This window comes from Salvelinus fontinalis, chromosome 2 (genome assembly GCF_029448725.1).
Source record: "Salvelinus fontinalis isolate EN_2023a chromosome 2, ASM2944872v1, whole genome shotgun sequence".
NCBI classification, from domain to species: Eukaryota; Metazoa; Chordata; class Actinopteri; order Salmoniformes; family Salmonidae; genus Salvelinus; species Salvelinus fontinalis.
The window spans coordinates 83,720,728-83,737,431 of NC_074666.1; the positions used below are offsets into that span (position 1 = coordinate 83,720,728).

The 16,704-nt window shown below is 44.4% G+C and overlaps 2 protein-coding genes across 2 annotated transcripts; both read right to left on the minus strand.

The window, feature by feature from the left end:
- Nucleotides 1-349: 349 nt before the first annotated feature.
- Nucleotides 350-7,830, minus strand: LOC129829397 (telethonin-like). Its single transcript, XM_055891076.1, has 3 exons — nucleotides 7,629-7,830; nucleotides 2,964-3,528; nucleotides 350-2,622 (listed from the first exon to the last, which is right to left on the minus strand). Exons 2-3 carry the CDS (start codon nucleotides 3,110-3,112, stop codon nucleotides 2,232-2,234), a joined length of 540 nt encoding a protein of 179 aa, XP_055747051.1. The 5' UTR covers nucleotides 3,113-3,528; nucleotides 7,629-7,830; the 3' UTR covers nucleotides 350-2,231.
- A 2,929-nt stretch (nucleotides 7,831-10,759) lies between these two features.
- Nucleotides 10,760-16,607, minus strand: LOC129829422 (melanoregulin-like). Its single transcript, XM_055891115.1, has 5 exons — nucleotides 14,732-16,607; nucleotides 13,938-14,100; nucleotides 13,323-13,413; nucleotides 12,179-12,342; nucleotides 10,760-11,953 (listed from the first exon to the last, which is right to left on the minus strand). The coding sequence occupies exons 1-5, from the start codon at nucleotides 14,827-14,829 to the stop codon at nucleotides 11,732-11,734; spliced, it is 738 nt and encodes a 245-aa protein (XP_055747090.1). The 5' UTR covers nucleotides 14,830-16,607; the 3' UTR covers nucleotides 10,760-11,731.
- Nucleotides 16,608-16,704: the final 97 nt, after the last annotated feature.

Genomic DNA, 16,704 nt, shown 5'->3' on the forward strand with positions numbered 1-16,704 from the left:
CCATATTTATTCTACCCCACTAATAAAGCTGTATGTTGAAGTGTCTAACCCAGTCCAGCTGTTGCTGCCTGAACAGAAGTCTGTAGGTGCAAGGTCATGAGTCAGCCATGTTGTTTACAGCTGATAATCAGTCAGGCGTAGATTCATCTATCATCACCACTCCCCATGTACTGTGTGTGTGTGTGTGTGTGTGTGTGTGTGTGTGTGTGTGTGTGTGTGTGTGCGTGTGTGCGTGTGTGCGTGTGTGCGTGTGTGCGTGTGTGCGTGTGTGCGTGTGTGTGTGTGTGTGTGTGGTCTTTGTGATGGTTGTACTCAACTTATTTTATTAAGACAGGTCAACACACAGAAAAAAAGTGAAAAGCACTTCAGATTTTATTATACAAAAATTATTCTAAAAACATTTTAAAAACACATGAAAACAGATAGGGGAGAGTGGCATAAGTTGAGCCAAAGGGGTTAGCTGTTTCTTGGAAACCATACACCAACCATACATTAATAATTTGACAAAATATTTAGGAAGAGGTCATCATTTCATGGAGTCTGTGAAAAATTGTTCTATACATAATGTGGAGTCTCTATAAGCTACAATATGAGGTCCTAAACCTGGCATGAAAGTGCATCCTTGTAACTGTGTGGGCTGATATTGTCAAAATGTTTGCCTTGGGGTAAGTTGAGCCAATGGCAAGTGTTAAAAGATGCTTCAAATTATTACAAGACAAAAAAAGCGATTGTGATGGTGTTGAATTGTGTTTGGGAAACAGGTAGTGGTAATATTTCATTCAGTACAGAACTTTGTAAACGGCTTAACTTACCCGGCCCCCGGCTCAACTAAGTTGTGCCAATCGACCCCTTTTTTTGGACAAACTATGCTTTCAAAACTATAATGTTTACATGAATTCTGTTTATTTCCAGGGATACACACACATCCTGAAATACATGTAGATATCTTTGTTAGAACGAATACTATATTTCCCTTGACAGGGTGATGCTGAATGTAAGAAATGGCTCAACTTACCCCACTTTCCTCAACATCAGTAGAGACACATCATTCTGTATGATCTGTTCACTAACTCAACCAGATACATCAGATGTCAACATTAACACACAGCTAGGTGGGCAGATCAGCTCATACACGGTCAAATTACACCTTGTTAAAATATAGACAATAAGTCAATAAGTTGATTGTACAGATGGTCAGTCTATATCAATGAGTTGAGTCATGAATTGTCAGCTCACACACACCTCCCACTGGGCACACACCGGTTGAATCAACGTTGTTCCCATGTCATTTCAATGAAATGACATTGAACCAACGTGGAAAAGATGTTGAATTGACGTCTGTGACCACGGGGCTCCTTTGTCTGGGTTCCCAGTGTGGGATCGTGTTGTACCGTTCTGTCCTCTCACCCAGGATTAGAGTGTGTCAAGGACTTCTGAAGGTCTGGAGGCTCACCAGCTCTCCATTGTTACAAAAGAAGAGGGATGGATGCCAAGGTATGTTGAGCCCACCCCTCCCTCCCTGCCCACTTTCTTGTTCCTTTCCTCTCTACAGTTCCAATTCTCTTCTGCTCTCTCCCACTCTGTCCCATTTGAAGTGTCTTTGATATCTTCATATTTCCCTTCCTTCACCTCCCTCATCTGTGCATGGTCATTCCACATGAATGCATCAATAAATACATCCTCATACACACATTGGTTGAGCATATAAAACATCCTGCTGTCTCAATACTGTGAGGTGTCATTGCCATAATATGACAAGTGAGGTAGAATGTACCACTGCATACAATGCATACCACTGCATACCATACTACGCTGTGTGGCTTATCCACAGCTGGCTTTAGCCAGGCAGGGCGGCAGGGGCAGTTCATTCAGTGTGTAGATGTGACAATGACAGTCTGGTCTTTTCCAGTCAGCAGGGAGATTAGTTTATGGCACAGCTGAAAGAACAGAGCATTTGTCTGCCTTTCTGTCAGTCAAAAGATGCCATCAGATCTCTAAGCGAATAATACCTTGTATAACAAACAGTACGACATTGGACATGTAATACCTACAGTAATGAAACAGGAAAGGTATGCAATGTGACGGCTCTACTAGGGAATAGGGATGGAATAAATGTCACTAGGTATAAATCTATGCACACCCCTCCATGCTATTATCTGATGGGCTGAGCCCCACAATGAACCTTTCTCCCTAACATCCATTCTTCCTCTTCCTATTCCTCTCCTCTTCCTTCACCCTCTCTGGACCTCCTGTGACACGGAGCGGCCCAGTGCTTTGGGCGCCTTGGCGAACTCCATCCTGAGTGGCTTGGCGGGGGGCAGGTCCTGTGTGATCTCGACCACGGCCCTCTTGCCAGGGCAGGCACCGTCGGGGATGGGGAAGGTACGGAGGTCCTCCTGGGTGTGTGGTGCTCCGCGGCCCAGCCGGATGCCCAGCTGTGCGGGGGTGAAGATGGGCAGGGGCAGGGTGTTCCTCTTGGGCAGGAGCTGGTGCTCCCTCACACCCCTCTCCACGGTGCCCACTCTGTACACCCCCGAGGGACAGGCCTGGGCCAGAGAGCGAGCCTCCCACTGACGAGTGTAGGTCTCCCGACGAGAGGCATCGTTCATGTTCATTGTCTGTCTGTGAAGAGATGAGACCGACACAGTTAGGAATGAACAGTTGGACATTGCGCAGTGATTTTCAAACTCTAATCTCTCTCAGTATCAAGCTGAGAATCCTACCAGCGAAATGAAAATCATTACATTTTACAGTCAGCTGATAGATTAGCCTGACAGTTCTTGTAACTAGATACATTATACAGTAGGCTAGTCTTGAGTATGATGACTCGCAGGGTAATATAGGAGGACGTCTAGCTTTATTGATATCGAAGACTTTAAATAAGAAGAAATGACTTAATGTTGTTCAATATGTTACATCTACCAGAAGAAATGAATACAGTTTGTCTAAAGGCTGGGACTCACCTGTCCATGGCCCGGGTCTTCATGTTAACACTGTTCCAGTCGGCTTTGTAGCTCTCCCTCTGAGCCTGGTTCTCCTCCCGTACGCTGCAGGCCAGCTCAGCCCCCACCACGGCCCCAGCACGCTTCTCAACAACGGTACACACCTGCATTATCACGGTTCCGTGTGGGTGAAGTTCTGTCCTTATATCGGATTTATCACCTCCGTTAGTTTCTCAGACTCCTCTATCTGTCTGTCTTGGTATCTCTGTGTTCGGTGTTCTTCTCTCTGGACTATCTGTCTGTCTGTAGTTGCTAGCCAAGGTAATCTGTGACGGTTCAGGCAGGTCTCTCCTCTCTCTTGCGTCTGTGGTGATGGTGATGGTCTGGGGGTCTCTGCTGTCTGTGTCTGGGACCATGCCCGTCTATCTCTTTTATAGAAGCCCTGCTGCTATTTCTAAGCCATGTTGTCACTCCACAGCTAGTGTGTGCTGACACCTGACACCAAGAGCGGCCCGTCTCTGACTTTGTCCCGGGAGTTAGAACTGACTCACTCAGGGCAGCTGTTGAGAAAGAGAGAGGGAGGTGGCTGGGGGAGAGAGAAAGAGAGTGCGGTAAAGAAATGGGAGTGGGTGGGTTACCGGTAATTGTACTCAGAATCCCCTGATACTCAAATTATACCCCCAATCCCCTCTATAATCACCTCGACCTAACATGCTAAATTGAGGGAGATCTGGTTATCAAACGAAGTGGAACGTTTCCCTCATAAGAGCACTATCGGACCCAGTGTTCAGAGACATGTAAATACACACGAGCACACAGGGGGGTACTTCTGAGAGCTGGCATCTGAATAGAGCTCAGGTCTTGATGTACATATAGTAACCAGTGGCAGAACACTAATGTGGAAAGAGATTAGCTCATGCTAATAATGCTGGGTGTTGAGGGGAAACTCTATTGCCCCAAGAGAGAATACATAGATTGAACATACAAAACATGAAGAACTCTTTCCATGACATAGACTGACCAGGTGAATCCAGGTGAAAGCTATGATCCCTTACTGATGTCACCTGTTAAATGCACTTCAATCAGGGTAGATGAAGGGGGGAGACGGGTTAAAGAAGGATTTTTAAACCTTGAGACAATTGAGACATTGACTGTGTATGTGCCAGTCGGGGGGTGAATGTAAGTACCTTTGAACGGGGTACCAGGTGTACCGGTACCAGGTGCCAGGTGTACCGGTTTGTGTCAAGAACTGCGACACTGCTTAGCTTTTCAAGCTCAACAGTTTCCTGTGTGTATCAAGAATGGTCCACCCCACAAAGGACATCCAGCCAACTTCCCACAACTGTGGGAAGCATTAGAGTCAACATGGGCCAGCTTCCCTGTGGGACGCTTTCGAACACCTTGTAGAGTCCATGCCCCGATGAATTGAGGCTGTTCTGAGGGCGAAAGGCAACTCAATAATGTAAAAGTGTTCCTAATGTTTGGTATACTCAGTGTACATGTACATATACTGTACATATACATACAGATTTTGAAACTGACAGTTATCTTGATAGCTAGCAGTGTGAAAATGCTGAGTTTAAGGTTGTCTCTTTCAGTAACCCTGGAGTGCCCTGGCATGTACGGCCTGGCTATATTTGGGGTAACAGTTCCTTTTAGAGACTAGAGATCAAAGGTGATGTTCTGTAGGCAGGTGGTCAGTCTGTTTTGGATGAAGCTTAGCTATACGTGCTACGCAACAGATACCAGGCCAAGGCATTGACCAAGGGACCAACTCTTTTTTTGTATAAACTACGGTCAGTAAAACACAAGTCATTTCTATTTGACTAGAGAACAGTACCTTGTGAATATGTTATCGGGCTTATTAGCTGTGTTGTAGCAGTGTTTTGACTGTCATGGACTGTGACTTCTAACTTTGATTTATTAGTCTGATGACAGAGACCCACTCCAGCCAAGAGTCTCTCAGGTTACAGTCTTAAAGATTTTCTCTCTTTCACGCACACACACACACACACACACACACACACACACACACACACACACACACACACACACACACACACACACACACACACACACACACACACACACACACACACACACACACACATACAGACGCTCACGCACACATGTAATGTCGCCTCGGTGTCACTACCAGCCACTCTGTCAATGACTAACTCTTCCGCATCAGACACTGATGTCATCCAATATATAACACCTGCATAGCAAGAATACCTTTAAAGTTACGCATGTATTCGTTGCTTTCAAATTAATATTGAAACTAAATATGAATCTATTCTTCAATGTACAATATTTTACACAGCTGCTTAGTTATCGGATAATACAAATAATTATAAAGTATTCGATTCGTTCCTCTCGCTCAACTTTAGGTTATACATGAGCTATGACTTATTAGTTTCAATTAATATTCTCATGTACTTCATTTAGTTTAAATGTCCTCAAATAAAACCTCATAAAAATGGCCCCCAAGTACAGCAATATATTCCTATTCTCACGTCTAAGACATGTACCGTAATGACACAACAACGTATGTAAGATATCACATCGCAGACGCACGTATGCACACACACACACACACACACACACACACACACACACACACACACACACACACACACACACACACACACACACACACACACACACACACACACACACACACACACACACACACACACACACACTATGTGTTATGCAGCCATGGTAACCATAAAATGTCACTTCAGTTCAGGATTCCAATTGCAGAAACCTAGTAAGTCTCGAGGCATACTTCTGCAGTGAGATCATTCTCCTTTTCAAAAAACAGAACTAAATACATTTTGACATTTGATAAGTCAATCAGTCTTTTTTTGACACTCATTCACCTAGCACGTACAGTACATTAGTGACTGTCATATGAGTCAGTGTTACCGCTTTCTTTTATCGCTTTGGTGCTATATTCACAAATATGTGGTGAATTTGAAAAACTCTTCGTACAAAACTCCAAACTGGTAATATTTGTAATACGAGTAAAGAACAAGAAGGCCCGCACACTGTTAAACTCCCAATTCACCTCTTTATTGACAACGTATCCATCCGAAACGGAACTTCGTCAGGTCGAACAAACAAACTGATTGTAGATTATGTAACTTAATGGCAGCTGTAAATGTTTCCGCTAGTGACTGATAGATTTACAGTTAATGTTACATTACAGCCTTTTAGATATTTGACACAGCATTTCATGTCATATTGCTAGATAGCTATTTACGTGTATGTGTGTGTGTGTGTGTGTGTGTGTGTGTGTGTGTGTGTGTGTGTGTGTGTGTGTGTGTGTGTGTGTGTGTGTGTGTGTGTGTGTGTGTGTGTGTGTGTGTGTGTGTGTGTGTGTGTGTGTGTGTGTGTGTGTGTGTGTGTGTGTGTGTTTGTGGTGTGTAAATTATTTTATGACTGCCGGGTCAAAAAGGACCCTAAGACAATCTTTGTACCCTGCTGGTGTACAGCTTTCATGGAAATATGAACGAAGGCGATGTTTCACTTTTTCTAATGTTGGGGTCACTCTAGGAAAAGTAATCAAATTTCAAGTTGAAAAAATATAATTTAGGGGGTTTTCTCTGCTGTTTAAGGGTCAATTTTTACCCTTAATAAGACAACACAAGGGTTAACCACCAAAACACCACATAATGACACGTTCTCCATGTAGTTATTTTAGCAACCAGTTAATCCAATAGAAACAATGTAAGATACATGTTTCACAATTGCCCTTTGAATGTAAATGCTACGGTACTGTAAATTACATTACATTACACTGTTTTCACATCAGGCAATACACTTGCACGACCCATAGCAATTGACTGAACATCAAATTTCCATCATTTCTATCCCATGTGTGATCAAAGGTATGATCATTAAAGATGTCTTTCACAATGTAACAAATTAAATAAATGACAGAAACATCATGTTTAGCAGACACTATTTTGCATCAAGCCTGTCTTGAGCATTTGGCCATAGGTTCTCATCGGAATCGCAGTAAATATTCTCATTGTTTATGCACATGGGGAAAAACATTTTGGCATGGCGAATCCAAGCCTGACATAGGTCTGGGTTGATGCTATTGCATGCCTCCTCCATGGCGTGAAGGAGGGTGGCACGCTCGTGGCGATGGCAATCCTACATGTTTCACCTGTATGGTAATCGTGGATTGTATTTTACAGTATTGTATTGAATTTATGTATTGTAGTGGTCCTGTACTTTGCTCAGATTATAAGAGCACGGCACTAGCAACACCAGAGTTGTGGGTTCAATTCCCACTGGGGACACATACCAAAATGTGTGGACTGTTATCATTTTGTGTCTGCTATGTAAATGGTAGGTATTACAGTACTGTGTTGGCCAATGCAATTTTAGTAAAGCAGTGTGACCCCCCCCCCCCCTCCCCCTTACTGTGAAGTAAAATCATAACAGTCATCATCATAGTAGTACATTCGAGATTATAAACTGGGTGGTTCGAGCCCTGAATGATGATTGGCTGACAGCCATGGTATATCAGACCGTATACCACGGGTATGACAAAACATTTATTTTTACTGCGCATATTGGTAACCAGTTTATAATAGCAATTAGGCACCTCTGGGGTTTGTGGTATATTGTAAATTAGTTGATAGACCAAAAAGAAAGAGAGTTCCAAACCTGTCTGCCAATAACAGCTAGTTTTCAGTTGTCCTCCTCACTCCCAGACAGTCCTAGCAAAATTATTGCTTGAGAAATTGCTCTTTGCTAAGAAGATTTTTTGTTTATTTTTTACCATTCTAATTGAAAACAATCACAGCAAGTTACTTAATTGTAACCCAGAAATGCTTAGATATTGAAATAAAAATGACTGCATGGGTTCTTTAAGCACACAACAACAACACAAGTCAAATGTCTGGCAGTGAGCAATGATAAGGTGATCCTGCCAGGCTGATCATTCCGTCCCCCTCCACAGTGCCAGGGCTCTCTGTTACATAACTATACAGTCAGCCTCAGCTGCTGGGAAGAGACACTTAAATGAACACACAGAGAGAGAGAGAGAGGAGAGAGAGGAGAGAGAGAGAGAGAGAGAGAGAGAGAGAGAGAGAGAGAGAGAGAGCACGCACACACACAAAACACACGTACGCACAGAGAGAGAGAGAGAGAGCACGCACACACACAAAACACACGTACGCACAGAGAGAGATAGAGAGAGAGAGCACGCACACACACAAAACACACGTACGCACAGAGAGAGAGAGAGAGAGCACGCACACACACAAAACACATCTACGCACAGAGAGAGAGAGAGAGAGAGAGCACGCACACACACAAAACACATCTACGCACAGAGAGAGAGAGAGAGAGAGCACGCACACACACAAAACACACGTACACACAGAGAGAGAGAGAGAGAGAGAGCACGCACACACACAAAACACACGTACGCACAGGGAGAGACAGAGAGAGAGCGAGAGAGAGCGCATGCACACACACAAAACACACGTACGCACAGAGAGAGAGAGAGAGAGAGCACGCACACACACAAAACACACGTACGCACAGGGAGAGAGAGAGAGAGAGAGAGAGAGAGAGAGAGAGAGAGAGAGAGAGAGAGAGAGAGAGAGAGAGAGAGAGAGAGAGAAAAAATTCCTTGTTTTAGGTCAGTTAGAATCACCACTATATTTTATTTTAAGAATGTGAATGTCAGAGAATGATTTATTTAAGCTTTTATTTCTTTCATCACATTCCCTGTGGGTCAGAAGTTTACATACATGCAATTAGTATTTGGCAGCATTGCCTTTAAATTGTTTAACTTGGGTCAAACGTTTCGGGTAGCCTCCCACAAGCTTCCCACAATAAGTTGGGTGAAATTTGGCCCATTCCTCCTGACAGAGCTGGTGCAACTGAGTAAGGTTTGTAGGCCTCCTTGCTCGCACACACTTTTTCAGTTCTGCCCACAAATATTCTATAGGATTGAGGTCAGGGCTTTGTGATGGCCACTCCAATACCATGACTTTGTTGTCCTTAAGTCATTTTTGCACAACTTTGGAAGTATGCTTGGGGTCATTGTCCATTTGGAAGACCCATTTGCAACCAAGCTTTAAACATCCTGACTGATGTCTTGAGATGTTGCTTCAATAAATCCACATGATTTTCTTGCCTCATGATGCCATCTATTTTGTGAAGTGCACCAGTCCCTGCTGCAGCAAAGCACCCCCACAACATGATGCTGCCACCCCCGTGCTTCACGGTTGGGATGGTGTTCTTCGGCATGCAAGAATACCCCTTTTCCCTCCAAACATAACGATGGTCATTATGGCCAAACAGTTCTATTTTCTAGTTTCATCAGACCAGAGGACATTTCTCCAAAAAGTACAATCTTTGTCCCCATGTGCAGTTGCAAACAGTAGTCTGTTTTTTTTATGGCGGTTTTGGAGCAGTGGCTTCTTCCTTGCTGAGCGGCCTTTCAGGTTATGCCGATATAGGACTCATTTTACTGTGGATATAGATACCTTTGTACCAGTTTCCTCCAGCATCTTCACAAGGTCCTTTGCTGTTGTTCTTGGATTGATTTGCACTTTTCGCACCAAAGTACGTTCATCTCTAGGAGACAGAACGCGTCTCCTTCCTGAGAGGTATGACGGCTGCGTGGTCCCATGGTGTTTATACTTGCATACTATTGTTTGTACAGATGAATGTGGTACCTTCAGGTGTTTGGAAATTGCTCCCAATGATGAACCAGACTTGTGGAGGTCTACATGTTTTTTTTCTGAGGTCTTGGCTGATTTCTTTTGATTTTACCATGATGTCAAGCAAAGAGGCACTGAGTTTGAAGGTAGGCCTTGAAATACATCTGCAGGTATACCTCCAATTGACTCAAATTATGTCAATTAGCCGATCAGAAGCTTCTAAAGCCATGACATAATTTTCTGGAATTTTCCAAGCTGTTTAAAGGCACAGTCAACTTAGTGTATGTAAACTTCTGACCCACTGGAATTGTGATACAGTGAATTATAAGTGAAATAATCTGTCAGTAAACAATTGTTGAAAAAATTACTTGTGTCATGCACAAAGTAGATGTCCTAACCAACTTGACAAAACTATAGTTTGTTAACAAGGAATTTGTGGAGTGGTTGAAAAACGAGTTTTAATGACTCCAACTTAAGTGTATGTAACTCCAACTTTGTAAAATTGATAGGTGGCTACGGATGTAGAATCTTAATTTGAACCGCAGCAGGAATATATTCCTGAGCAACAGGAAATGTAAATTATGTGGATTGTAATTAATGGCCATTTTCGTAGGGGTTGAATCATTTTCCGTTAGGGCAAATCAAGTCTGAAATTTCAAAGTGGAAATTACAAACTTTAGAAGCCTTGTCCAGTCAGTGTGTCCCCTCCACAAAAAGTTGAGTAATTAATTTAACATCTGAAAAACGTAAAAACAGGGCAAATCTGAGGGAGCGCGTGGCTTTGTTCCCCCTTGTTCCCCACTGTCTGTCTGTGTTCTAAGAAACAGGCTGCTGCCCTGTTGAGAGATGGACCCTCACCAGTGTCATTCTCACGTAACATTACAGACAGCTGACCATCAACATCCTCACACCCCTGTGAACCCAGAGGGACGAGCACGCCCAGGACAGGCCAGGTCAGAGGCTATCTCTGTGGGGCGTGGCTCACAGCAGGCATGGCTGAGCCAGTGTTGGAGCTGTGACCACACCATGCCGACATGTGACTGGGAGTTTAGAGCTCCCCGTGGACACATTAACCCTCCCAAACAAACACACAACTTGGTCTGCAGGATCAGGTTGCCACTTTATTTCCCATATCAACTTTACAATAGAACATAAGACACATGCTGCATCCCCTTCAACTCACCAAACATCCCAAATACTCTCACAATCTTGACATGTACTTAAAGTGACCATTAGATACCCACATACTGCAACCTCCACTGTTCACACAGACCCACACACTCATTCAAAGTTGAGTCATCTTGTTACTAAACTCATCTCTGTAAACTTCATGAACAAAAACACACTAGTACCTCTTGATAAGCATGATCCGTAAGGAAATTGACAACTCAAAAATATTTTATTTGTTTACTACACATTTATTACAAGGTAATCTTAATGACTGGTTTTAAAACACTGTCTTGTGACTAGATAAAACAAGTGCTGATAATCATGAGACAAAGTGCTGTGGAACAGGACAGCTGTGCCCTACGGGTTTCAGTGCTGTGTTTACTGTGTCCACTGTGTTCCCTGGTGGAGACCAATAATGAACAGACCCAAGGAGTTGGGTAACTAACACTGTCAGATGGATTAAAAAAATGGCAGGGTGATAACCTCCAAAACTCTCCCTAATATACCTGAGACCCAGCTAAGAAAAATAAGAAAAACAGAACCATATTGGATCACGGTTCTGATGAGGAGAAAGGAAAGCTGTATATTTTTGTTCAAACCTCAGGCTCTACTAAATTTGAATCGCGGAAGTGCAGCGTTACAGAGTGATTGAAATGTAAAGGCAAAGTTCCCGTGTTAGCAGAGACTGCATTCACGGTAAACACTGCATGTGTCTGTTCAATCAAAAATTACCTTTACATTTCTATTGCACAATTTGTAACACTTCAGCAACACAGATTGAATAGATCCCCTAGTGTTAGTGCAAATTGGGAGAGTATTTTCAGAATCAGACATCCTAGTACTGTATACTCCCAACTCTGCAAAATAAACTAACTACTGCCCCCTGTCGACTGTTTGAGGTCATTGCAGCTCCTGTTCTGCCTAGAAGTTGTCCTCTCTTCCACTCCCATCTTCCTCATCCAGCCTCTCGTCCTCATCATCGCCCCCTTCTCCGTTCATGGTGCGGTTCACTCTGGCCAGTAGCAACGGCAGGTTGACGGCTAATGGGTTGTCCTCATCTTCATCATCAGTATCACGCTTGGGATAGAAGCGTCTAGCCTTCGCCAAGAAGTCCTCAGCAGCATCCAGGTATATGAGACGATCCTATATGAAAAGGAGAGAGAAGGGGAAGAGAGAGGAAGATGGAGGGTGAAAAATAAAGAGTGGAGGAAAAAGAGAAAAGACCCAAAGAGGGAAGGAAGAAAGAGTAAAGAGAGGAAGAGGGGAGGCATAAGAGTCATCATCATCAAACAGGAAGTGATTTGGAGAAAGAAGTGGAAGACATAACCATGATACAAAATGTCCCCCTCTGTTAGATTCTGTTCTCACCAGGATGAAGAGGTATCTTTCAGGTGGGGCCTCCCGGGTGTTGAAGATAGACGTCTCAGAGTGGAGCGTGTGCAGTAGTGTGCGTGACGCCGAGGCGTTCTTCATACGGTCATACGACGCACTGGCAGACACCGTCAGCAGAGACTCCGCCTCCGCCATGAACCCTGAGCCAATGAGAGTTCACAGTTGCTGAGATGAGATTTTATTCATTTTGTCTTTCTCTCATGTTACCCTTCCATTGGTTCTCCCTCACCCTCATGTTACCCTTCCATTGGTTCTCCCTCACCCTCATGTTACCCTTCCATTGGTTCTCCCTCACCCTCATGTTACCCTTCCATTGGTTCTCCCTCACCCTCATGTTACCCTTCCATTGGTTCTCCCTCACCCTCATGTTACCCTTCCATTGGTTCTCCCTCACCCTCATGTTACCCTTCCATTGGTTCTCCCTCACCCTCATGTTACCCTTCCATTGGTTCTCCCTCACCCTCATGTTACCCTTCCATTGGTTCTCCCTCACCCTCATGTTACCCTTCCATTGGTTCTCCCTCACCCTCATGTTACCCTTCCATTGGTTCTCCCTCACCCTCATGTTACCCTTCCATTGGTTCTCCCTCACCCTCATGTTACCCTTCCATTGGTTCTCCCTCACCCTCATGTTACCCTTCCATTGGTTCTCCCTCACCCTCATGTTACCCTTCCATTGGTTCTCCCTCACCCTCATGTTACCCTTCCATTGGTTCTCCCTCACCCTCATGTTACCCTTCCATTGGTTCTCCCTCACCCTCATGTTACCCTTCCATTGGTTCTCCCTCACCCTCATGTTACCCTTCCATTGGTTCTCCCTCACCCTCATGTTACCCTTCCATTGGTTCTCCCTCACCCTCATGTTACCCTTCCATTGGTTCTCCCTCACCCTCATTTTACCCTTCCATTGGTTCTCCCTCACCCTCATTTTACCTTTCCATTGGTTCTCCCTCACCCTCATGTTACCCTTCCATTGGTTCTCCCTCACCCTCATGTTACCCTTCCATTGGTTCTCCCTCACCCTCATTTTACCCTACCATTGGTTCTCCCTCACCCTCATTTTACCCTTCCATTGGTTCTCCCTCATCCTCATTTTTCCATTCCATTTGTTCTCTCTCACCTAAATTCTCCAGGATCATCTTCCACTTGTCCCTGACCTCCCGACGCAGATCTCTCATACCCTCAATGTCCACACTCAGACGCCGGTGTGCCTATAGAGGGAAAGGGTACAGGGTTACATACAAACAATATTAACCTAGTGCACAACTATCACCACAAACACAGGCCAATCAACTAGAGTAAGTCTACTGTGAGATGTGCAGCACATTCACCCAACAAACAGGAGACAACAGAGGACAGGCATGGTACCCAGTTGGATAATGTAGGCCTACATTATACTAGAGTGCATAAAATGCACCATCTACTGGCTGATGGAGGTAAAGTGTTGTATGCTGCCCTGCAAAACCTTGTAGACAGAGCAGACAATCTAGCATAACTTCACGCTGCCTCTCCTTTCCCCAGATTTCTCATTTTGTCCACCTCCCACTGGTCACAGACGTCAATTCAACGTCTATTCCATGTTGATTCAATGCCATTTCATTGAAATGACATGGAAACAACGTTGATTCAACCAGTGTGCGCCCAGTGGGTTGTTTCCCCCTCTTAGGGACCCAAACTCTCTGTTGTCATACAGTAAGTATCCCCTGTCCCCCTCCCTGGGTCCCCCCTCTGGTACCAGCGAGCCCCTGCGGGTCTGGTTCCTGTTCTGGATGAGGTTGTACAGGATCCGGTCATCGTCTCTCTCCGAGTGGCTCGGGTCGCCTGGCTCACTCCATAGGTTCTGTTCCTGTTCCCTTCGCTTCTTCGCCTCGCGGTCAAAGTACTCCAAAGTGTCAGGACTGAAACAAATAGACAAATAGACACTCACACACACAGGCGCGTGGTCTATCAGGGGAACATCGGGATGACTATGAAGCTGTTATCAATTCAATAGATATAGAGAGGATCTTTGTTTGTTGGTTGGTTCCACACCTGTGAATTACACTAGTGTGACTAAATCGGAGGGCTGTGGATGGAGAGCATGGCATATCTCTCAAATCTATGGACTGGTGTGGAGAGACATAAGGAGGGTGAGAAATCACATGAGGAATTGACACAGTTTGTTTTTAAGCATCCTATTGTGTGCCGCGATAAGTGTGTGTAAGTCACAGGAGGTTGGTGTCCCCTTAATTGGGGTGTACGGGCTCATGGTAATGGCAGGAGCGGAATAGGTGGAATGATATCAAATACATCAAAACACGTTTGATGCCGTTCCAGACATTACTATGAGCCGTCCTCCCCTCAGCAGCCTCCTGTGGTGGAAGTGTGTCAGGTTGTCATGGTGATAAATGCATATGTCATGGGCTGTCATGGTGATAAGTGTGTACGTCATGGCGATAAGTGTGAATGTCAGTGTGTCATGGCGATAAGTGTGAATGTCAGTGTGTCATGGCGATAAGTGTGAATGCCAGTGTGTCATGGATTGCATACCTGATTAAAGGCTCCTTCTCCTCCTCACTTTCATCATCGCTATAGCAGCAGCAGCAGCAACAGAACCGAGCACAGAACCTCTTGAAGGCAGCCCCCATCTCTGATAGAGAGACAGAGAGGGTAGTAGAGCGGTCGGAGAAGATAGTGTGAGAGCAGTTAGAGGTCCAGATAAGGTCTAGTGTCCAGATATGGTTAAACTCTTCAAAACAAGAGGGGGCATACGGTACCGTTTTTCAAGTCCTATCCAGGTACAGGACAGGTAAGAAGGGAAAAAAAATGTCCTCTCCACCGGTGTAGTTGGTCACACTATATCCACCTCTTTCTGTCTACCAGTTCCCTGTTGTGGCTGCTGAGGATAGGTGACCCAGTGGTGTAGAATGAGGGCTTGGACCTGGAACCTTGGTCACACCCTCCGAGTTTGATTCCAAAACAATATCCACAGGAACAAAGAGAAAAAGTTTGTCAAGCACTCACAGAGCTGCTGAGAGCTGTTGCCTCCACACTGACAAAATTAGTTTCAAGACAAATATCTCGTTCAGACAAAAACCAGTCTAAAAGAGTCAAGAGTGAACAGGTAATTTTCAACTAGTTTCCAGACACAAAAGTTACAGATCTATGGGTTCAAATCTCCATCCGACATCCACCCTGTATATACTAGTGTGGAATCCTCTTCTCATTCCAGGTCCCGATGTCTGAGGTCCAGAAGAGGTAGCTAGCTAGGGTCTCCAAATCCTGGCCCAGAGACTTTCCTCCTGGAAGAGAGGATGACCCAGGGAATGTCTCAGCACAAAGAGAGTACCGAGTAGCCTCTCCCCTCTTACTCATCACCACAGACCCACACAAGACCCAACTCAGTCACAACCCAGTCATGTGAGCTGAACGATCCTCTGCCCCCCAGCAGCAATAGCAAGGCCCTAGCTCCTGTACCCCCACTTTGCTGCCCACATTCTTATCTCCTTTATCCATCCAATCATATACACTTAAAACTACATACTCCACAAATGAAAGAAGCCTAGGCTACATATTTCAAACAAAACAAGCTTTTGTTTAGGGAATGTACTGCTTCGAAGTAAAATATTTGTTGTTAAATGTCATCGCCCCTAGGCCAATAATCTGGATGTATTCTAAACATAGTGGAAATGGTAAAATAGCAAATATATCAGAGAACTGTTTCATCAGTAAACAAGATAATCAGTGCTCCTATTATAAAAAGACTAGATTCTATCCATGCAGAATGGACCTATTTTTATTCTAGACTAAAGGTACGCTTGGTTCACAAATGTATCTCTACCCAAATTCTGTATCTTGTTATCTACCACACTCCAAAAGGCAAAAAAGGACAACATAGTGTAACTGTTAAATGGACAGCTCCCATGACAGGGTGACTTTCATGTGAGGCCAACTTTAGTCAGTGTTATAATCATGATATAAACACCTCAGCCTCAAGCACACAGGGAAGCATACAAATTGTAGACAGGGTGAGAAAGAGGGAGACTGAGAAAAATGGAGTGTGACCATGTTCATTAGGGAACGCAAGAAGAAACTTTTTAAAACAATACGTGTTTCTTATTGGACAGCCTGTCTCAGACTAGGCGTAATATACTTAACGAAAATCCGGGATGCGCAAACCAAAGGTTGCTGTGGACAAGTCCAGGTAGTCTCTCCATGTTCCCGTCCTCTGTGTTCAGTTTGGCACCTAATGGACAAAACCCTGTATTTTGCCTGCATCAACCCAATTAACAAACACACAGTGGTTTAAAATCAACTGCTTATGACCCCAGACACCTTCCCTGTCAAGTCTTCCTTTTCAGCGGAGTCACTCCTAACATCACAAGCGTACATTTTGTAAATCGGGCCTTTCTATGTAGGCCTACAGGATAACCTACTCACCCAGGCATCTTGGACAGTTTGTGTTACAGGGTTGAGGGGTTGGTTTACTGGAAAGGCTGAGAAATGAGAGTCAGGACGTTTAA